This window comes from Manis javanica, chromosome 3 (assembly GCF_040802235.1).
Source record: "Manis javanica isolate MJ-LG chromosome 3, MJ_LKY, whole genome shotgun sequence".
Classification (NCBI taxonomy): domain Eukaryota; kingdom Metazoa; phylum Chordata; class Mammalia; order Pholidota; family Manidae; genus Manis; species Manis javanica.
The window spans coordinates 201,734,790-201,757,665 of NC_133158.1; the positions used below are offsets into that span (position 1 = coordinate 201,734,790).

Here is a 22,876-nt window from a genome sequence, read left to right on the forward strand (position 1 = left end):
CCCTACAGTGTACAGGTGGGTGCTTCCCTGAAGTGAAAGAAAACGTGTTCTGTCCAACAGGGAAGGAACGCCATCACTGGGTGATGGATGAATATATGCGATACTGTGGAGAGGCCATTCAGAACTGCTTATTCCTCTTTTTGTTCTGCAGCACCGGTGTCAACCTCTGTTTTTCTCAGGGGTGATGGTGTGTTGCGGTGTGGAAAAGGGGTAAGAATCTCCATTTTGTTCCTTGGTGACTTGTTTCAGAAAGACATACAGAATTTACAACTAACACGTACTATTTTTTTTTTTCTTGTCCCCAAGGTGCCAGGAGAGCCAGCCATCGTTGGTGACACGTACTATTTTTTAAATGGAACTAAATTAATGCTTTTAGTAAACTTTTCAGGTTATTAGAATTTAGTCTTCTGAAGGAGATTTGAAACAGGAATTTAAATGTGCACAGGGGCTCTTGAAGAGATGTTAGTACAGAAGAATATGAAATTCACAGCACGTGTAGCTAGGCTCTCTCAACTACTGGTGTTCAACAATAGTTGTTATCTGTGAGGATACTTAGATTCTGTAATAGTTGTTTCTACACTTATGACTAATATATGTTTGATAGTATATCATTTTAGTTGCTTCTGAAAGTTCTTATTTTATCCATGAAATGTACAAAAAATCATGATTCAAGATAATCTGAAAGTCATGTATATTGAAGTTGGGTGGGTGGAGAGAAGCAAGGATTAATATATTCTTTAAAGGATTAAAACATTCAAATCTTCCTCTTGCTGAGGTAAATAGCAAAACACTTCTTCAGTTTCATTTGTATAGTCACAGAAGCCTCCATGAGACCTATGAGCTTCCAGAGAGTTTTGAAATGAGACTCAGATGTCGAACTGCCGAAATAACTTATCTTGATTACCTAACAAAAAATCATACCAAGCAGCTGTGATGTCTGCCAGCATGCTTCTAGTTTTCTGGAAAGAAAAAGAGGGTTTATGGCCTCCAACATGAGAGCTGAAGCAACCACCTCACACACCAGGTTCCTCCTGCAGCATTTAGCTGGGGACGCTGATTCCAGAAATATGGCGCTGCTTTCTGAGAGCCGCAAGAACGACATGAATGTGTGGTGGCAGTAAAGTTGTTAAAGTTCAGTGGAGGCAGATTTTGCCTTCATAGACTAGAGCTGAGGGTCCTCTCAGGACAGCGCTTAGCATACGGACAGGGCAGAAATGTTCACCTCTGTCAACTGCTAACTGCAGTTCATCCATCCCTAACTGGAATACACTAAAACAGTTTGGAAAAAAATATTACTTGAATTAAAGGAATATAAAAAGATCTCACCTTTTAGGATCTATAATTTTATAGAGTTTTCCATTGTGAGTCTGGGTCATACTTTTACTACTTGACAGAATGTAAACTTCACCTGTGAAAAGAGAAACACAGGAATTTAATTCACAGTATTACAAGGCCTTACTTCCTATTGCTTAAGCAGATATTTCATATAAATAAATATTTTATATTTATATACTTTATGTCTATCTATCTCATCTGTGTATTTGTATATATGTGTATATATGTAATTGTGTATGTGTATGTCTGTATTTATATCTGTCTATATATCTGCCTATAGCCTCAGGAAGATCACTTGTCTGAAGATCACGAAGGAGTTTCAGAAGTCTACCTTCACAGGGCATCCGGATTCTGGTCACTCTCTCCACATTCCACTACTATTCCAGGGCAAGCAGGTTTAATCTCTTCCCCAGACTATGGCAAGAGTCTCCTAACTGATCTCTGTTCTCCTGTCCTTCTTCTATATTTAATTTCAACATATCAGCCACACAGATTCCTTTAAAGTAGGTTAGATCATGTAAACTGGGTCACACACCTTCCAAGGGCTTCTAATCTCTTTCAGAGCAAAAGTGAGTCCTGAGCGTAGCCTGCAATGTCCCTTCTTATCGCTGTAGCCTCATGTGCAATGTTTTGCCCTCTTTTTCACTCCTCTTTAGCCTCACTAGCCTCTTGGCATGCTCTGGGCCCAGGCTGCTGTCACGGGTCCCCACTGGCTAGGGCTCGCCTTGTCTCACCATCTGTCCCAGCTCCTGTCAGAGGCTCCTGCCTTTCAGTAGATCTCCATTAGGTTGACCTTTCCCCCTCTTTCAAGTCTGTGCTTAAATATCATCTTTCCTGACTGTACTTTAAAACTGTATTTAAAACCATACTTTCCCCTACCCTAGCAATCTTTCTCTCTCTCCACAACTAGATTTTTCTCCAAAGCACTTATTACCAATTGACATACAGTATACTTAAACAGTGATATTTATTTTTATTTATATACTTTAGGTCTATCTATCTCCTTTAGAATATAAATTTCATGGTTCTTTATTTGCTACTATATGCCCAACTTAGAGCTTTGCACAGAATAGGTGCTTAATAAATATTTGTAGAATGAGTATTGATGGGATGTTTTATCTTGGTTTATTCTGCCCAAGATTGAAAGATTTGGTTACAAAGTTGTTACTGTTATTTGATAATTTGAGGCCAGATGGAATTCTTTTTAATTTTTTAGTTTTAAAATAAAATGTATTAAAGTAAATATTTGGGAAGAGAAAAACCCTTATGCTCAATCCCAAGTCTACCTTTCTAATTTCTTGGTGTGAGGCTGTGTTACTGATGATGAAATACAATGTTTAAAAAAACCTGTTAGGAGAAAATCACTCTTGTTTATTACCACTATTTCCATATGATTCATTGCATAGAATGAATCCCATAAATAGGGAATTATAAGCTATATTTATGATCATGTATTTCTAAGACTGTAATATATATGATTCTCACTCATGCAATAGTCTTTGATTTAGTCAATACTTTTCTATCCCACTGTGTTATTGTGTATTAAGCAGACCCTACTACTTTCTTACTTCTGAAGAGGATATTAAAAGGTTTATACTAAAAACACAGACACAACAGAAAAAGTAAAAATGAAGTTAAAAAGCAAAGGAATGTAAGTGAAAAAGCAAATACCTATTTCGTCAAGTACTTTACATAGTTTACCCCATTTAATCCTTATAACAAGCCCTCCTGATTTTATAAAAAGAACATAGTAAAAATGCAAAAACCTATTCATTTTCTTATATGGTTCTTAATTAAAGCCAAAGAGTCTCATATTAAAGTGTAATTCAGTGACAGCCTATTTATTTTTAATTATAAAGTACACCCGATGCTGTAGCTTTCGGTCAGTAAGCATCGTGTGCGCTTCATTAGCTGATTCAGTTCCCAGCATGGTGTTGAATGTAGAGATATGTTTGGGTATGTTAACCAAATGTTGATGATGCTAATAGGGTGCATGATGGTAAGTCACTTGTAGTAAGATCTGGGGAAATCAACATGCTGTACTCCCAGCATCTGAATAGTCACCTCTAAATCTGCTCCAAATACTTCAGTCCTAAAGTACATTCTAGAATCAGTTTGCCAATGAAATTTACTTTACAGAGGATTTAAGTGGCAAAGAGCTTCCTTCTGGTTCCTTTGAGTGGGGCAGGAGCCACCAAGGGAAAATTAATCGTAAAATGCTTTCAATGCTGGAATAAGAAGAGGACAAGCTGGACTTCTTTGAATCATTATATTCCTGTGGTTCTGAATTGTGTGTTACGTGTTTCAGGAATCTTATCTAAGTCCTTTGTTAACCTTAGGTGAATGCCATGGAACTATTTCTGCTGAGTTCTCCATATGATGTAGGAAAACCAAATCTGGACTTTGAGAGACAACATTCTGATTAGATGGGAAATACGCCTCTTCTTTCTTAATATCTAGTAATTCATTTCTGAGGCAAAAGGAGCAAGAACCCATGGGTTATGTTAGGATATTGTTTTTTAGCATTTTTCGTCTTCAGCTGATCACATTCCAATTTCAACATCTTCTTGCTTGTTAAGCTGCATATATTTTGATAACATACCAACAAATATATGGTATCCTTTAGGTCATCAATGAAAAAATCATTCCTATTCTGTTGGAAAGCAGGTCTACAAACTCAAATCATCTCACACCAATTTCATGCCCTGATGGGCAAAAAATAAAAAATTAGGAAATAGAGGATTTAGTGAGCTCCAGATGGCAACAAATTTTTGAATTATTCCAAGAGACATGAATAAGTGGAAAGGTTTTCAGATACTGAATAGCAACAAATGATGCAAATACATTAAAAATATCAGAAGACATTTAAAATTTTCTCTCCTCAGGACTCAAAAATTTCTTTTGTTCCTGTTCCTACTTTCCTGCTTTGTTACTTTTATATTCTGGAGTGGAAATAAGACTTAAAGACTCCCAGAGAAAGGTTCCTGGAAGGGAATATGTAACTGGACCACTGCGAAACTCTACAGCAGGTCATCTTTGCTGTAAGGTTACACATGGAGGATGAGCCTGTCATCTTTATTCTTCAGGCAGAGCAAAGAGTCTTGGGTAAGGAAGTGAGACTAGGACTTAACAGAAATAGTTCGTACCGTACCTAACTCATCTTCTCCAAATCCCAAAACATGACCTGAAAAGTAACCTCTGCAGGACCCACTGTTCCCAAGACAGAGCGGTTTTTCTTGCCATTGCTTGCTCACAGGACTTTGCTGGAGAGTCAAGAAATTCCTACAACCAAAACACACCATAAACTTTCAGTGAAAACTTGCTTTGGCTTAAAGCAGAATAGAATAAAACTCACAATGAATCATTGTTGTGCCACAGACCTGGCTTCTTAGGGGGACAATGTGAATACTGTGAGATGCCCATGTGGAGAGAAAGTACTGAAAGATAATACTGTGTTTGGAGGGGCGCACTAAAAGTACCTGTGAATGACAAAAGCCCTCCCCTTCATCCAGAGAATGACACTTCCTCTCTAGGACTAGACTCCATGATGGGCTAGTAATCAGAGAGAAGGGCAGGGGGAAGATCGTGGGATCAGTACACTTTTGTGGCTCCTTTTCATGACCAAGCAGATCAGCTCTGCGATATGCCTGAATGCCAGCGACTTAAGGAAACATGATTCTTAATTTGGGTTTCATTAGAGTTTCTTACATTTATCCACAATGTGACCTCTAAAACTTAGGTGAAAATTTAATTTTGTAGTACTCCTACCAATAGAGACAAATTCTGTTGCCAAAAGTCCTGAGAGTCTGGCTAAAACAAAATTTCTTAGCCTTCCAAAATAATTTTAAAACTATGCAACTCACATAAAACAATCATTTTCAAATTACTCATTATCATGATAAATTTATGTTAAGGATGAAGGGAAGTGCCTACATAAAATGAAAAGTCCATCTGAAGACTTCTCTGCCCTTAAAAGCTATTTTATGAACTTGATCAAGTTTGTCTAAAAAGCCTTCTTGGGAAGTTTTTTAAAAATGAAACCACCATATATAGTGGAACTAAAAGGAAATAATATTTATGTGTGTCCCAGACCTGACCCCCAAAGGAATAAAATCAATGGGATATTTTGTAGTATGTTGCCCACTAATTAATGGATATGTTATTTGGTATATCAAATTGTGGTATCACAATTTGGAAACCTACCCATTACGGTCTCCAAATACATAGCTTCCATACAGTCTTTCAGACTGGCAGCCTCGATAAACAAATCCACCAACTAAAGGACCATTACTGAATGGCTTGAATTCTAAAAGTGATGGCTCACTTTCTGCAAAGAAAGAAACATAGGATTAGATCAAATGAAACATATTTTCATAAAGTAAAAGTAATGTAAGCCAAGCAACAGTTATTACAGTAATTTACTTTGTCTGAAACGTGCTCAATGATGCACAAGATGAATCCTTGCTATAGATATTTAGTGAAAATAATTTCTCCCTTTGCTGAAATAGTAAACATTTAAAGGGCTTCCATGTACAGCTTACTGAAATGGGAATGTTCTGCAAATGCTTACTTTTATTATAATTGCTAAGACATACCAAATTTTCAATGAAATTAGAATCTGGATATTTTGGATATCATAGTTATTTATGTGGAACCAAAGTACTTCAAAAAATAAGTTAATTTTTTCCATATTGAATTCTTCATAGAAATGCTTCTGCATATATTTAGTAAGTTGAGCCAGATCTCTGCCAAGTCATATAAAATGTTTTAAAGTACATACATTAATGAAAATAAAATTATAATACATAAAAGGTCTTTAAAACCATATCTGTCATGCATTTAAAAACATTGTCACTTAGTCAAGTAATATTTTCATTTTAAATATTTTAATACTTTTGTTTTTGAAGTTGTGTGGTTAACAAAGTCTACTGCGGTCATTCCTTTTGGATTACATATGTACAGTCATGTATCTCAATCTTTCCATGCATGTCACTATACACTTGAATACACGGATGCTAACTGCAAAGGAAAAGATCGAAAGCCAGCTGCAAATTAATCTGAAAATTACTTATGACATACTTAATGTCAAATAGGAAGCTGTTAAAGGGCAGTATTTTAGGCAAAAGCTTTTGTGGAAAGATAGAAATTTTAAAGCCCTCCCCCTCCCCAGGTGTTGATGGTGAATATGAATATTCCAAAAAGTAGAAAAGGTAAGTTTTAAATGACTGGTACACAGAGAGGTAGCATAATTGACTGATTAAGGTTATGAACTCTGGAGTTAGACTGCCTGGGTCCAAATCCAGACCCTGCCATGTTGTTGTTAACCTCTCTCTGTCTCAGTTTCCTTATCTGTACAATGTGGCCAATAATAGTGCCTATCACACAAGGTTCTGGCAATGAAGTGAGTACAGTTTCTGAAGTGCTGATTACAGGGGCCGGCATGTAGGAAGCACTGTGGATGTGTTGGGTTTTTCTCCCCCAGCTTTTCTGAGGTATAACTGACGCAAAATTGTAAGATATTTGAAGTTTACATCATGGTGATTTGCTATATGTATACTTATAAGAGGATTCTGTGGATGTGTTTTAATACATAAATGTAGGGCTGCCACTTTAATAGCCAGTTTCAGCCAAACCCCAATTAATGTGATTATAAATTCAGTTTAATCTACAAATTTAGCCAAAATTCCATCTAGCTGGTGACTCATTACATTTTTTTTTCAAACCACATTATTTTTTGGTTTGGCTTTTATAAGATGTACACACAAATACATGAATACCTGGGGGAAAAAAATGAAGTAAAATAACTGAATACCACATGAACTAACACAGCTGCTTCATTCCTGATGCTAAATAAATATCTGTATTGAATGAGTAAATAGGAGAAGCAATCAATTTAATAATCTTAATCTACCATGTTCCCTGACATAATATGATTTGATATATTGCTTTCTCCAAAAAAAGTAAATACTAAAACATTGAAAAACATTAAGTTTTTTGGACTTCATTATTATCCAACTTTTTGGACTTCATTATTATCCAACTTTATTTTTGTATATGCATTTCAAAATACTCTAGTAATCATGTTCTTAAAAATAATGCCTTAACATCCCATTTCTAAGACTTAGGTAAATAAGTGTTTTTACAAGTCTATTATTTTGTTTTCTCTGAAATACACTTTTAAAAAATTGCATTCTTTCTTAAAACCCTTCTAATTTTCCTCATTGCTGAGGCTAGTATGTTGGTCACCGAAAAATTTCTTACCTTTGACACATTTTTTCCTCTGTATCTAGATGCTAACACAAGCTCTCTCTTATATATTAAATAAATAGAAGTTATTCATTTTGCTTCTCAGATGAGCAAAATATAAACTGCTAATTTCTGAAGGTCCATTAAAATTTTTGGACCCACAGAGCACCATTCAAGCCGTGGGAAAGGTAATTACCCAAATGGAACCCCTAGGGCTTGTAAGAGTCACTGGACCTTTAAAAAGTGAGCAATTTACTGCTTCACCACTGTTAGGGCAGTGTTTTTATGCTTTCTCAAATGCTCATTTTGCAGAAATCCTTTTCTTCAATTATGTACTAAAATAAAACAAAGCCCAAACTAAACCTAATCAACAAATTACGCTCTACTTACCATAATCTTTCCCCTTTATAATCTGTAGGATTCTGGCTGATGATCTGTTCTTTCCATTGGAGTCTGAGCAAAGTATTGTTAAATTGACATTTATATCAGTGGGATGTCGGTCCACAGCACATCTGTACAACAAAAGAAGGGGACACCCATGAATTCCTCCCAGGGATCTTCCAAACTCAGACTGCATATTCCTGACATAGGAATCCCTTGTGGGCTGGCAAGGATCCTCTAGAAACCTCTGAAAGAAACATCTTGATGTGTCTGTTTACTCTGCTGAAGCTAAATGATCTCTGGAGAATATTTCTTAATTTCTCTTGGTATCTCCCGCCAGTGTGAATGTGCACACTGCCTTAAACCCTCTGTTAGTCTGCTGTTAAGGAAGATCATGTGTAATACACTGGCAATGTGTAAGAGTCAGTGCCATTATCAGCTCACATCTGCAACACACAACATAGAATTGGCTATAGTATTAGTTTTTGTTTCTTACATGGAATTTATATCCTAAAGCTCAGACTGCTCTAACAGAGTAAAGTGTGCACTCCAGTTTAGGGAATAAAATGAAGCTGGTCCCCACAACCATTGTGGTCTTTTACATTGGCACGGTCTTCATGTCACCCCTAATCTGGGGCCAAAATATTTCTGTGAGTTAAGCCACTGCCATGAACCCCAAGAGGAGAGGTACCACTTCCAGCTTCATTATCACTGTATTTCTGTTACCTAGTTCAAAGCCTGCCAGGAATATACACAGGGCTTGATATTTGTTGAATGTTTAAGTCAGTGAGGACTGGGCGTGAGGAACTTTGGGTTGGGAAGGAACGAAGTGGAACAATGCAATTTCTGAAGTTCTCACAGATGTGGAAAACAGTGTTGCATTGTTTTTAGGTTTCTCAGCCTTGGCCTTATTGACAATTGGCCCAGATAATTCTTTGGTGGGGGTTGGGGTGGTGGGGTGGTGGGGTGGCATGTGTGTGTGTGTGTGTGTGTGTGTGTGTGTGTGTGTGTGTGTAGGCGCTGTCCTGAGTACCGTAGGATACTGAGCACCATCTGGCCTCCATGCACTAGACGCCAGTAGCATGAATGCCTCTATCAAGCTGTGAAAACCAAAAAGGCTTCTAGACATCGTCCAATGTTCTGAAGACAAAATCATCACACTGGAATCACTGTTTCAGGCCAACAAAATACATTAGTAACTTAAAGCCATTAGGGTGTTAAACACATTAAAAAATTGCACAATCTGAGAATAGGTTCTGGGGCTGAAGAGACAGAAGAGTCATATGTAGCGATTATTTAAACAACAATAAAAGCGAAACAAAACCCGTAGCCTCCCAATGATCCCATTCATATGAGGGAAACTATAAGCCTGACCTACCAGGGATGGGTTAGCCGTTCTGTGGCAACAGTCCCTTTATTGTCCTCTTTCATTCAGTGAGTCACAGAATACAATGCCTGGCAGGGATCATGGCACAGACGTGCTAGGACTCCAGTTCTCACTCTGTATGGCACTAAATCCATACAGAGTGAGAAAGTTTTCCTGTATAGTCTTTTTTTTGAAGACGGAGCAACTATGACAAAAAAAAGGTTGGACCTGTGTCTACCAAGAAAGAGCAAGTCTGGAAGGAAAGGCCAGGTGTCCCGAAGGTGGGGGTGCTGGGGACCACCAAGTCTCGTTCTGGCTGAACACTAGGTCCACTGAGAACCACTTGACCCTTCTAACTTTTAGTTTTTATATATAAAAAAGTACAACTTCTCTGGGTGAAACTGTATGGTGGATACATGTGTCCCACCCACAGAATGTACAATACTAAATGAACCCTAATGTAAATTACGGAGTTTGGGTGGTCATGGCGTGCCCATGTAGGTTCACCAGTTGTAACAACGTACCACTCTGGTGAGGGGTGTTGATAAGAAGGCTGTGCATGTGTGGGGGCTGGAAATACATGGGAAATCTCTGTACTTCTGCTCAGTTTTCCTGTGAACTTAAAAGTGCTTTAAAAGCCTTAAAAAATTAGGTGGGGAGGTGGCTGATGGCAGCTGTCACAGAGCATGGTGAGAGGCATAAATGAGATAATGGGCACAAGATACGCAGTGCAGCACGTTCACCAAGGGACTTAATAAAAATCAGCTTTATTTTTAGCCAATAATTATTTTAGTTTCCTTTCTGCTTTATTACATCTTCCTCTGCCTGAAATACTCATGCAGGGAGGTGGGGATTTTCTTCAGCCCTCCACCGCAGGAGGAGGTAAGACTCCACAGTGCGCAGGCATCCTGCCCTGTGTAAGGTCTGTGAAGCGCCTCACCCTGCGTTTCTGCGCTTTGGGTCCAGGACCCCGGGAGAGGTCGCTCGAGAGCTCCAGTGGGATTGCAGTGACTCAAGCTGCTCAACTTCAAAGTGCTATTTTGTGGCGGTATCTGTGAGTTCTGAGCTATAGGAATGGAATGTGACAGTTTCGTCCACATCCTGAGCCCACCTTAAGTATTCCCTGTCGCACAGATTTTAAGATCTGCTGAGATGCCAAAAAGGAAATGAGCTGTAGTCTTGGACTTTGATGGAGGGGAGATGAAGGGCATGAGGGATTATAAAAATAAAAAGTCTGAGAAATACTCACCTTGCACATAGTGAACATTCAATAAGCATTAAATTGCAATAATAACTTGGCTAGTAGATGAATGAATGTGGCCAAATATCCCTTAGTATGAATAACAGACCACAAGTTAGATAAAGCTTTCATCAGAGAATTGCTATATTATACTTCATAGCATATTTAGGTGTACCCCAAATTTCTCACTACATATTTCTTAGTGTTCCTTTCTGTACAGCTCATTATAGTGAACAGTCAACACAAATTCCTTTAGTATTTGTAATATTTTTCAAGTGAAAAAATGTTAACACGTAGTTCAGCTCCTTACAAATTGATACTGCATCATCATGTTAAGTGAAGTTAAACAAAGGTAACTTACAGAAAACCTACCAGGTGGGTCAGACACTCCATTTTGTGCTTTACCTATAGATTTGTATTTAATCATTACAGCATCCCTGCAAGGTAACTCTTACCACCGCCATTTAATATGTAAGGAAATGATCATTTAGAGGGGTTTAAGGAGATAAAAGGTTTCTTATCTCTCTGAATTTGAACAATTAAAGACTTAATCATTACACTAGTGAAGAGTGTTTATCTAATAATAGCCCTCCAAAACTTTAAGGGAATTTTTCTCCATGAATTTGTCTTTTTCTGTTTCTAATCTGCCTTCTCAATCTGCTTCACACATTAACAGAAGGAAGAGTGCTTGGAAAATGAGCTGGTGTGATTTTAGAGGCACAACCTGGACACCACTCTTGGCTGCTCTGTGCCTGGACCCCTCTCTGTTAGCCCAGTTCCTGAATCCCCGCCTGGCTTGGGAGCAGAGAAGAGTACAGGATTGTGTTCTTACCTGCCTGGATCGTGGAGGCCGTGGGCGAACACTTCCGGGGGCTGATTGGTGCTGTTGAAGTGCGGGTTGCTCCTTGGTATGGAGTAAGGCACGTTGCACATATCCGTATCCACGTCCAGCCGGAGCACCGAACCTGTGAAATCACTGAGAAATTGCAGGATGATGTAAGTGTTTTGTTCCTGTTGTGTATTTCACCTAAACTAAATGTAGGTAGGTTGCTATGCCGATAAGGATATCATCCCCCATTTGAGACAAAATTATTTAAGTTGCAAATTCCACGTTGTGGGAGGTAAAACCACAGGGGCCAAAGACTACAGCGTCAGCAGGGTGCTACTTTTTGCCTCCAGCCTCTTTATTTTTTTGCCAATCCACAATCCAGGTACCCTATGACCCCCAAAAAGTTCCCCTGGGCAGTGTTAGTCTGTTACGCCAGTGCTGAAGGCAGCGTGGATGCGCAGGGTCTCTCAGGACATGTATACCATGCTCTACACAGCAGGAATTTGTTTTAGGGACTTTCAAAAATATCGAATCAGCATATTATTGAATCCCTCTTCATTCTATAATTACAGACACTGCTAACAAAGGTTAGATATTTAACCAGGGTGATACAACTCAAAAGACAATTCTTAATTCACTGGCTCTGGCCCTTTTTCCTGGCACTTGAAACATGTTAACATCGAGGAACCTTTTTCTTTGCTGCTGTTATTTGTTTTACCTTAATCCATCCATTTCTTCCATATCATCCAGTGTGATCATCCCATCACCAAGAATGATGTACAAAAAGCCGTCAGCTCCAAAGAGCAGCTGTCCGCCCAGATGCTTTCTGTGGAGTTCTGCAACTTCAAGGAATATTCTGGCTGTTCTCAGATCGACTTGGTGCGGATTTTTTCTACATTGTGCAGAGGAAACAATACCATGATTGTTAAAGATGTAAGGTGAATCCACTAGAAAGTAAGTAGTGCACAAACAGGGAAGTAAATATGGAAACGTATACTTGGAGTGCAAAATTTTAAATCACTGAAAAATGACTTTATTTTCCACGTTTTGGATGTAGCTTTTAAGTTGAAAGATAAGGAAAAGTGCCAAAGTTATCATTTTTCTCAATTCTCCTTAAAGACACATAAGGGGTTTTAAGCAAAATGGAGATTACAGTTTAATTACTGCCACCTTAGGAATATTTATTTGTAATTTCTGAACAAGAACTTTTTAAGAGATAAAGAGAAAGTAAGATTGAAAAGTGCTTGCGCCTCTGTGCATACAGTGATACCTGGATACTGTGTATTCCACCACTCTGAGAATGTGGTCATGAGGCCCGATAGCCCACCGTTCTTGGTTGGTGGTATAAGACACATACAGCTTTCCATTTTTCTTGTAATTGGGATGGAATGCAAGGCTTAACAGTCCTCTTTCATCTCCCCCCTGCAGTCAAATGAAAAACACAAAGAATTGTGAAGTTAATTATGTTCTTTATTGTGTTTCGACTGGAACCCCAAAAGAGTCTCTTTCTTTCTTCTGGATAATCTTTGCCCAAACTCTTTTCTTTTCTTCATTGCCTCCTGCACAAAAAAGGATTATAAAACATTTCACTTTGCAGGACTCTTTAAGGGCTAGAACAAGACAATTGTCTTGTGTGGTTATCTACGCACAAGACCCTTATGCTACTTTTGTCAAGTGATTTGTGTATGTAATCTTGGGATGCTAGGAAGGCAAGTTGAAGTGCTATGAAGAATTTTTTGCTGGGTTACTAGGTTGCTTATAGTTCACAGAAGACAAATAAAAAGGCTCATATTCATCAGTCACTTCTAATCCAAGTCTCCAAAACCTGAAACACAGTGTGGGCTGCCAACTCCCACTGTCTTGGCAATATGTTTAGAAAACAGTTAAATTGCTTATGTAATATGTAAACCTTTGTTTTACCCTCGAGGCATCTACATCAGTTGTCACAACCATGGTGGTCTGTTCATCACAGCTAGGTAATCAGCAGCCTTGGCCTATCTACACAGAAATGAGGTATTTTCACATGCATCCTTTCACTGGTTGAGATTTTCTTTACAGAAGGATGGAGAACTGGGAGGGGAGCTAAAAGCCAGGGCAGGATGGGGGTGGGAGAAAATACTGCAGAGGAAAAGGGACACTAGGAAATAAAAGAAAAATCCGAAACAACTTTCTTTTGTTATTATGTGAATGTCAAGGATTGTATACATTAGGCATGCCAAATGCTGTAACAATTAAAACACCATCATGTTTTTAAGTAGAAAGGCATTTTATCTTTATTTTCTGCTAATTCAGTTTGATGGAACTCAATATGGTCCTAGTATTTGTTTTATCCCACAGAGGTCTAGGAATTTCTATAATGAAATTAAAACACTTAAAACTATCTAGATCAGAGGCTTGAAGTTCATATTCTAGTAAGCAGTAAGCACTTTCTCTGTCTTCTGATGCGTTGTCCAAAATGGTGAAAAATGAGACATGGGAACTGAATGCCGCAGCTGCTGCTAAGGCATGCATCCCTTACACGTCCTCTTTCATTAAACGTCACATCTCCTACTGCAAAATGCTGCAAGTCACTCCTTCGAAGGGTTAGAGGGAAAAAAATCTCTAATCCTGCAGCTTCTTCACAGGGTTCACATAGGCTCAAGGATGGAAGCGCTCACGTGCTTTTGTCCCCCAGACTGGCATGTGTTACTTTCAAAGCATCAGGCTGTTTGCAGCTTACATTCTACATGGATTTTGGAATTTAACGTTTTAGGCATGAAAGTTCACTTCAAATAAACATTGTTTAATTTTTTTCCTGAATTAGAGAAAAACTGCTTTCAGATATATGCCATCCAAAGTGGAAACGTTTAGACTTTAATAGTGTATAGAGAATAAATACAGTGCAAATATCCCAAAACTGCCAAATCATTATTCAACTGTCAAAAGAGTCAACCTCTTCATTTGTATATCATGAATGCTTAATATTAATTTCAATCAGAAGAATAATCTCACTGAAGGGTAAGGCTCTCAGACTATGATTTATGAATGAGCCTCTGTTGTTCAGATGACCTTGTGACGATGATGTTCATATTGATCTGATGTTGCTGTTTTTCTTCTTCTATTTTCATTAAAGAAATATCTCTTTCCTTTCTTATAAGACATTGAAAGATGGGGTGTGTAACTAGGATCGATTATAGAAAAATCACTGCACATTTAAACCTCCTTGATGGGTGTACAAGGAGGACTAGGGGTGGGATTTAGCTTGTGATTAATTCCTCTTCTGAATATGTTTCCCTCTAAAGCTGTGAGTGCACAGTAAGTCCTGCATGCCCACTTCACGAATGTTTGTGTTCCACTATAAGAAGCTTTTTTTGAAAGCAGTTCTTTTGTATTTTTAATCAAATCATCTGAAATACAATTTGAGTTGGACAGCAACAGGAATTAGGAATGTGTAATCCATGCACTGCAGAAAGATGGGAAAAGGGATTTAAACAAATCCACAAGTGACATAAGGCCATCACTCACTTCAGAGATTCACCTATCCAATCAATCAATGTGGGAACACCATTGACATTTATTAAAGTGCCAAATATGGAAACAGAATAAGACATTGAATGATAAGAAAATAAAAGAGCAATTTAAAACATGCCAGTAACTGAATTTTTCAGGTTATTAGATTTTCAGTTGTTTAATCATTACATATGATTTCATATTTTTAAGTCAACTTCCAAGTGCAAAGTAATGTTCTGGTTGTTTTGGAAACATGGCTAATTACTCTTGTCATTTCATAGAAATACTTTCATAACTAAATTGATGAAAAAATTTGATGTAATATATATATATTTCTTTAATGAAGATATATATATATATCTCCTAAAGTGTGTCTCAGAATTAGCTCTTTAAGTTACATAGTATAACTTGACTCCTAAATGTTCAGATTGGTAAGGAGGAATATAATCCTTCTACCAGGAGATTAAAATATTGATGGACATACATTTAGCTGAAATTACTCCTCAGAGTTATTTTTTTGTTTATTTAAAGCATATTACTGACAAATCATGATTTACCTCTCAAATGCAGACCTATCTTTGAAGTCAGGGTCCTTTTTCAAGATCCACATGGAGAAGTATGTTATTGGACTTGTAAGGTTTACATTTGGACCAGGATCAGTTAGAGCCCCAATGCCAGAGTCCCCTGGGCCCTCCGTGACTGCTCCAACATAGTCTTCCCCAGGGCATTGCCTCAGTCTCAGAGCATGAGCGTGGGTGCCCAGAGGCAGGACTGGCCAGCAAAATCTCTCCCAGGCTCAGCAGAAAGCCCTCAAGCCAATGTCATGCTCTCTTCTAATTCCTTCCCATCCTTTCCCCCGTTTTGTGCAGCTTTATGGAATTTTATATATAGATAGATACATGCATGCCTCTCAGAATATGTCAAATTATTGAACTGTTTCTAGTGAGCATCTGAGGACAATGTGGCTACTGTTAATTTTTTTCTTCTTCTTCTTTAAACGGTCAGTCTCAAGAAATGCCAATTTGTGTATTTTAGGGAACAGAACTGGGCATCACTGAACTGGAAGCACCATTTCTCACGGTGGTATAGTTCTCTTAGTGACCCTTTGGCAATAATCTATAAAAAGACTCTGAGATATTCACAGAGCAATGGAAATGTAAAGTAAATGAACACAGTGCTAAATTCAAGATATTCCTTGTTACCACCTTGTCAAAAAAGTTCATATTGAACATTCATTCACAAATATTTATTGAATACCTACTATGTGTTAGGCATTGCCCATGGCATAGGGATAAGACAGTGGGTAACAACCAGTCCCTACCCTCCAGGAGTTGAAACATGGAAGCAAATAATGAAAATGTTTAGTTGTTTCATTCCCACTGTATTTCTTTACCATGCTGATATTTTTTTTGGTGTGGGGCTGGTGGTGAGTCGGGGAGGTTAGTGATACACTATTAGAAATGTGCATGGCCTGAAACACAAGTGTGAAAGAGAGTAAAGACATATTCTGGGTAACTGTTGACACAAAGGCTAATTAGTATACTAGCACCTGAGGTTTTTCCACTCTAAAATTTGATAAGGAAAAGAAAAAAAGCTTTGTTTATGAAAGCAAAATTACATGAAGAATTAGGCAGAGTTTCTGAAGAAAGACCATCTTTTAGTTTATTCTCTCTGTATAACAAAAGCACACAGGTATGAATGAAGACCCCTAGTTGAATGGTTTTTCACTCAAAAAATTAGATAGTTTCTAAGAATTACCATAATTCTTTATAAAATATGTACTTTTATTCTGAGGCAGCTCATCACATTTCCTTTATTACTTGTCATTATTCAGCCTACATTTTGCTGGCACCTATCCAGGAAAGGAGTAGAGGACTTGGAGACCAACATGGACCCCTATTTGTACAAACCTTTGCTTCTCTTAGACTAGAAACTCTTGCTGTCAGAAATGAGAAATAAGTTTCTTTGAGAACTGTTCAAATACAATACCAGGTGTATTCATTTTCTATTGCTGCTGTAAAAAATTACTACCAATTTAGTGGTTTGAAACAGTACAAATCTATTATTTTAAAATCTGTAGGTTATAACCCAACACGGTCTCACTGAGCTAAAATCAGTGTGTTGGTGGGGCTGTGTTCTTTTCTGGAGCCTCTGGGAGATAATCGTTCCCTCCACTTTCCAGCTTCTAGAAGCCCTCTGGCGTTCCTGGGCTGCGTCTTCCTTCCTCCGACTTCAAGGCCACTAACAGGGGCTTGGCTGCTTCTCACAGTGCATCACTCTGACCTCCTCTGCTCCCCCCGTCCCTTTTAAGGATTTGTGATGATATTGAGCCCACCCAGATAATCCAGGATAATCTCCCAGGGCACCTTTTTACAATCTTAATTGCACTGTAACCTTAATTCCCCTTTGCTAGGTAAAAAAACATATTCCCAGGTTTGGGACATTAGGATGAGGAGGACATCTTTTGGGTGGGCGGGGGGGGGGGGGTCTATTCTTCTTACCACAGGATATTTTAATCCACTTTTTTAAAAAAAGGACCCAAAACACTTACGACTTGACCCACATTGGCCATGCCCTGCTGTGGGTGTCCTGAAAGAGGAAACTAGTGAAGTTGTTTACATATTAACAGGGAGATAACTAAGCAAAGATCTGTCACTGTAAGCCCTTTCTCTTAGCTGCCACTGTTGCGAGAACAACCACCACCTTTTAGAATGAAGTGAGAGCACCTGTAGCACTGAGGAGTGGGAGCAGACCATCTGATAACACGGGGGCAAATGTGAACTCCGTCAAGGGCAGTACTCCTGTGTTACTCCCAGGATATCATGAAGATTTGTAAATGTAGGCAAACCATTTCTACTAACCCAAGGATTTTAAGCTCACTAAAACTATATTCTGCTTTGTTCATTAAGTTCTGGAACACACTATAGAGTATTATTCTTCACAGCTCCTGGAAAGATGAGAAGCATTGTTTTTCAATAGTTCCAAAAGTCTAATTTGGTCTCCCAAGACGAGTCAGTTCCCTAAGGACCTTAGCTTATGGGAGAGGCTTGCTTGGTTCAGTTCTGCGGCTTAAGGAAACATATATTCGGTCTTTGTTCTGGGGTCCTGGCACAAAGCTCCTATAACCATTGGAATTTCCTAAGTGATAGCGGTGTCTTTTGTTATTCATAATGAGACCCAGTCAATCCTGAGTTTATGATAATGAAGTTTATGCTACTGACTCTCGGTGAGCACTTAGATAGCTTCCAGATGAGGGCTTATAGCCAGAGGAACCCAAAAATGTGATTGTAGGAGTGGAATAGGAGTGGATGTTTAGCCTTACCCCCAACCTTCAAGGAGGGGAGAGGGACTGGAGGCTTAGTTCAATCACCAATGACTATGATATGATCAATCATATCTACATAATGAAGCCTCCATAAAAACCCTAAACAATGGGGTTTGGAAAACCTCTGGGTTGCCTCAACACATTGAGGTGTGAGCAAGGTGGCATGCTGGAGAGGGCATGCAAGCTCTGTGCCACTCCCCACTCATACCCCATGCGTCTCTTGTCCTGTACATCCTTTCCACCTCGCTGTTTCTGAGTTGTAGCCTTTATAATAAACCAGTAATCGTAAGTAAAACAATTTCCTAAGTTCTGTAGTTGTTCTGGTCAGTTATTGAGCCTGAGGGGAGGCTTGTGGGAACCCCTGAATTTGTGGTTCAGTTGGGCAGAAATGTGGGTAGCCTGGGCACCCTATTTGCAACTGGTACCTGAAATGCAGGTAGTTTTGTGATACTGAGCCCTTAATCTGTGGGGTCTGGGCTGCCTCCTGATTGCATCAGAATTGAATTGAGTTATTGGACAGTGAGTTGGTTTTGGAAAATTGGTTGGTGTGAGAAAAAAAACTTCTCATTTGGTGTCAGGAAACATCCCAGAAAAAAAATCCAAGAGGTTCCTTAGCCCATTCTTCTTTCTAGGGAGAAGGAGATCATGATTAACTCTAATGAAAAAGTTGATCATAATCAAATCTAGTAAAGAACACTTGGAATAATTTGGTACATAATGAAGCCTCCATAAAAACCCTAAACAATGGGGTTTGAAAAACCTCTGGGTTGCTTCAACACATTGAGGTGCGAGGAAGGTGGCATACTGCCTTTTTTTTTTTTTTGAGAGGGCATCTCTCATATTTATTGATCAAATGGTTGTTAACAACAATAAAATTCTGTATAGGGGGGTTTTGCTCAATGTACAATCATTAATCCATCTTAAGCCTAATTCTCGTCAGTCTCCAATCTTCTGAAGCATAACGAACAAGTTCTTACATGGAGAACAAATTCTTACATAGTGAATAAATTCTTACATGGTGAACAGTACAAGGGCATTCATCACAGAAACTTTCGGTTTTGATCATGCATTATGAACTATAAACAATCAGGTCAAATATGAATATTAGTTTGATTTTTATACTTGATTTATATGTTGATCCCACATTTCTCCCTTTATTATTATTATTATTTTTATTTTTAATAAAATGCTGAAGTGGTAGGTAGATGCAAGATAAAGGTAGAAAACATAGTTTAGTGCTGTAAGAGGGCAAATGTAGATGATCAGGTCTGTGCCTATGGACAAGTATTAATCCAAGCTAGACAAGGGCAACAAAACATCCACGGATGCAGAAGATTTCTCTCAAAACAGGGGGGGTGAGGTTCTGAGCCTCACCTCTGTTGATCCCCAATTTCTCACCTGATGGCCCCCCTGCGACTGTGCCTGTCTTAGGTTGTTCCTCCCTTGAGGAATCTTACCCGTCTCTGGCTAACCAGTCATCTTCCGGGGCCATACAGGGAAATGTAAAGTTGGTAAGTGAGAGAGAAGCCATATTGTTTGAAAAGGTTAGCTTTTTACTTCTTTGCAGACTTATGCCCTGTGGGTTCTATGCCCACATGCTGCCTTTTAATAAATTAACTTTTTAATAAAATATCTTATGTGTTTTATTATTCACTCATTCAGCTTTTCTTCCCTTCACTGGTCTCTGAGTAGGAAACCAATATGACATATAGAAGACCTATCACTTACAGTACTAATTCTCCACTTTTCATTTTCAAGATTGGGCTATTCTTTTAGATAAATCTTTAACATACTCCAGTTATTCTCTTGGTTTCCTGATAACTGAATGCTTTGAACACCTTGTCTTATCTTTTCAAGGTCACATTTCTGCTTTATCAGATTTACCCACTGTTCCAGTTCTCTAAGAAAGAACAGTTGGCTCTTAAACAACATGAGTTTGAACTGCATGGGACCACTTATACATGGGTTTGCTTATAGATGGATTTTTTCCAATAAACATTTTGGAAAATTTTTCAGACGTCTGTGACTTTGAATAAGCATTTTCTTTTCTCTAGCTTTATTGTAAGAATACAATATAGAGTACATGTAACATACAACATATGTGCTATTCTACGTTTATCAGTAAGGTTTCCTGTCAACAATAGGTTCTTAGTAATTAAGTTTTTAGGGAGCCCAAAATTATGCTCAGATAATTATATTTGGTGCCTCTGAAGCCCACATCATTCAAGGGTCAGCTGTATACAGTTTTCAAATGCTGGCAGGACCCAAGCTCACCTCCACCATATGCCCCTGACAAAGAAATCTGTCCTGTTTCAATGAAGTTGGAGAGCTGATAGAAGATACCTAGCAATTCAGAGTTGTTAGCATGTCTCGTGAAGTATGTAACTTCTGATACATAGCAATTGGTCCGTGTCAAATCTGTGTTTCATATTGTACATCTTATCTTCTGAAGCAAATACAAAGACAGACTAGAGAGATACAAATGGGAGCTATTCTAGGTGGAGACCAGTACCAGAAAGTCACAGTAGCTTCTTTGACAATTTTCTTCTCTACTCTTTTCAAACATATACAAAATAAATCAGTCATGCTGGCATAAGTTATGATCTACAACAGAAGAAAGACACTAGAAGCAGTTATTTTCTAGAAATTCAGCTTCCCAATTGCTTCATTTCCATATACTAATAATGTTCTTTTGAAATCTCATACCTATGGGAAAAAATATATATACATAGCTATATACTTAAAAACTATTATGGTTACAATATTTTATGTATAGATGTATATGACTTATTTTATATAAACATTGAATTTCTCAAATGGAATTAAATTTCTTATTTATATTTTTTTCCCTAGGCTTTTTACCTATTTGAACTGTGATATTAGATACATTATGGCATATTAGACCATGGATTGACTTGTACCTTTTACCTTATCCAGGCAGTGGTTAGCTGTTGAAGAACCTTCAATATATGCCCAAGGAATCCAATATGACATCAGGGTATGGTTTGAACATTAGGGGCTATTTGGCCCAATACGTGTCAAATGTTAGTATCTGTGGTATTCCAAAATTCAGTTCTCTAAAACAAACTTCTCTAAAAGAAAAATATACTTTAGTCAGATTAAACTGTGTGGAACATCTACTTGAAATGATAACAAAATAATGAAAGTACAGAAAATATATAAACCCTTCTCAAAAACAAAATCCTAGCACTAAACACTTTCTTGAAGAAGGAACATTAATAGGTGTTGCCAACACTTAGAGAAAGCAAACTCTCATGCTGTGTGTTTAGGATACATGAAAATAAATTAACAGAAGTTTAACAAAACTACAAGAATATTTGTGGGAATTAAAAATAAAAATGACAATTAAAAAAAGCTTTGTAACGACACTAAACTCTATTACAACCTACAGGTTTAATACTTGTTGGACTTTAGGTCTTAAAAAGTATACATTTCTATGCTGAATTGTAAATGGGTAAAATATTAGACAGCTACATTGTTAGACACAGCAAAATTTCAGGTACATAAACTAGGAATTAGACCAGTTCTCTACTAGACTGTAACCTTCTTGAAGGCAGGGACCTCACTTTGGTATTTTCCGTCTTACAAAGGATCTCATCTACAGTGAAAGCCTCCTCACAAAGGGAAACATGCACTGAGTTCTTATAATGTGCCAAAGACCGCATTAAGCAATTTGCAAGCATTGTTTTGTTTAAATTTTATAACAACTCAAGAGTTTAATTTTTTTTATCTTTATTTCCCGGATAAGAGTGGCAGAGGATTTGAATAATTTGCTCAAAAGGCACAATCAGAAATGGTAAAGCAGATTGTTTGTGATTGGAGGACAAATAATGTAAAATACTATGTTCTGCTACCCCAGCAAATCTTTCCTAAATGAGGAAATGAACAAAGAGTAAATTGTATTCCCTCATCAGCACCCACTATTCATTGACTTAGGAAGTTCTACAACAGTCTTGTTTATAAAGCTCTACAGGGAAATAAAATGAAGCTTATATCTCAGTAATTTTAACTTTGGTATCTTATTTTAACTTATATGACTCAGCTGTTTTAACTTACGTAAGATTTGACGAAACTTATATCTCAGTTATTTTAGCACAAAAGTTAATTTAGGTTTTTGGGCAATGTGTTGATATACCAACTAACCAGAAAAAAAATACCTGATTTACATATGTTTCCATAAAGCAAATACTCTCACCATGGCCAATATCAGACTGGAAACTTCATGTCCCTGACTGTGGTGTGTGAAGAGCTGCGCACAGTTAGCTCTTGCAAGCGCATGACCACCAATCAAAACATTTTTCCTTCAAACCTCTTTTATTCTTTCCCTCCGTTCCTACTGTGCTCTTTTCTTTTTCCCCCAACTTTAAAATTTTATCATACCTGTTCCTTTTAATGTGAAGCACCCAAATCTTTTTGTAAATTAAACAGGAGTTTAAAATAATTAAATAAATCATTAATTACACATGAGGGAGGAAGTATTTCTTACTAGATTTTTTAAATGAAATATGCATAACTAGTAGACCACCAAAAAAACAGAGAACCCTCAACAATCCTTTCAAGGAGTTTACTTGGCTATTTAGTGGGGGAGAGAAGCAAATGACACCTTCTAGGTAAGCATCTGTCCTCACTTTCACAAGGCCGCTC

At 37.9% G+C, this 22,876-nt stretch overlaps 1 protein-coding gene across 2 annotated transcripts in view; it reads right to left on the reverse strand.

The window, feature by feature from the left end:
- The window catches only part of HHIP (hedgehog interacting protein), an 88,458-nt gene that overhangs the window by 20,259 nt on the left and 45,323 nt on the right, over window positions 1–22,876 (reverse strand). For both annotated transcript variants that reach the window (XM_073232621.1, XM_017671273.3), the window contains exons 5-11: window positions 12,668–12,819; window positions 12,116–12,289; window positions 11,401–11,544; window positions 7,972–8,093; window positions 5,539–5,662; window positions 4,487–4,617; window positions 1,327–1,408 (exon numbers count right to left, since the gene is read on the reverse strand). In XM_073232621.1, the coding sequence (XP_073088722.1) occupies window positions 1,327–1,408; window positions 4,487–4,617; window positions 5,539–5,662; window positions 7,972–8,093; window positions 11,401–11,544; window positions 12,116–12,289; window positions 12,668–12,819 (929 nt within the window). The remainder of the gene's footprint in view (window positions 1–1,326; window positions 1,409–4,486; window positions 4,618–5,538; window positions 5,663–7,971; window positions 8,094–11,400; window positions 11,545–12,115; window positions 12,290–12,667; window positions 12,820–22,876) is intronic.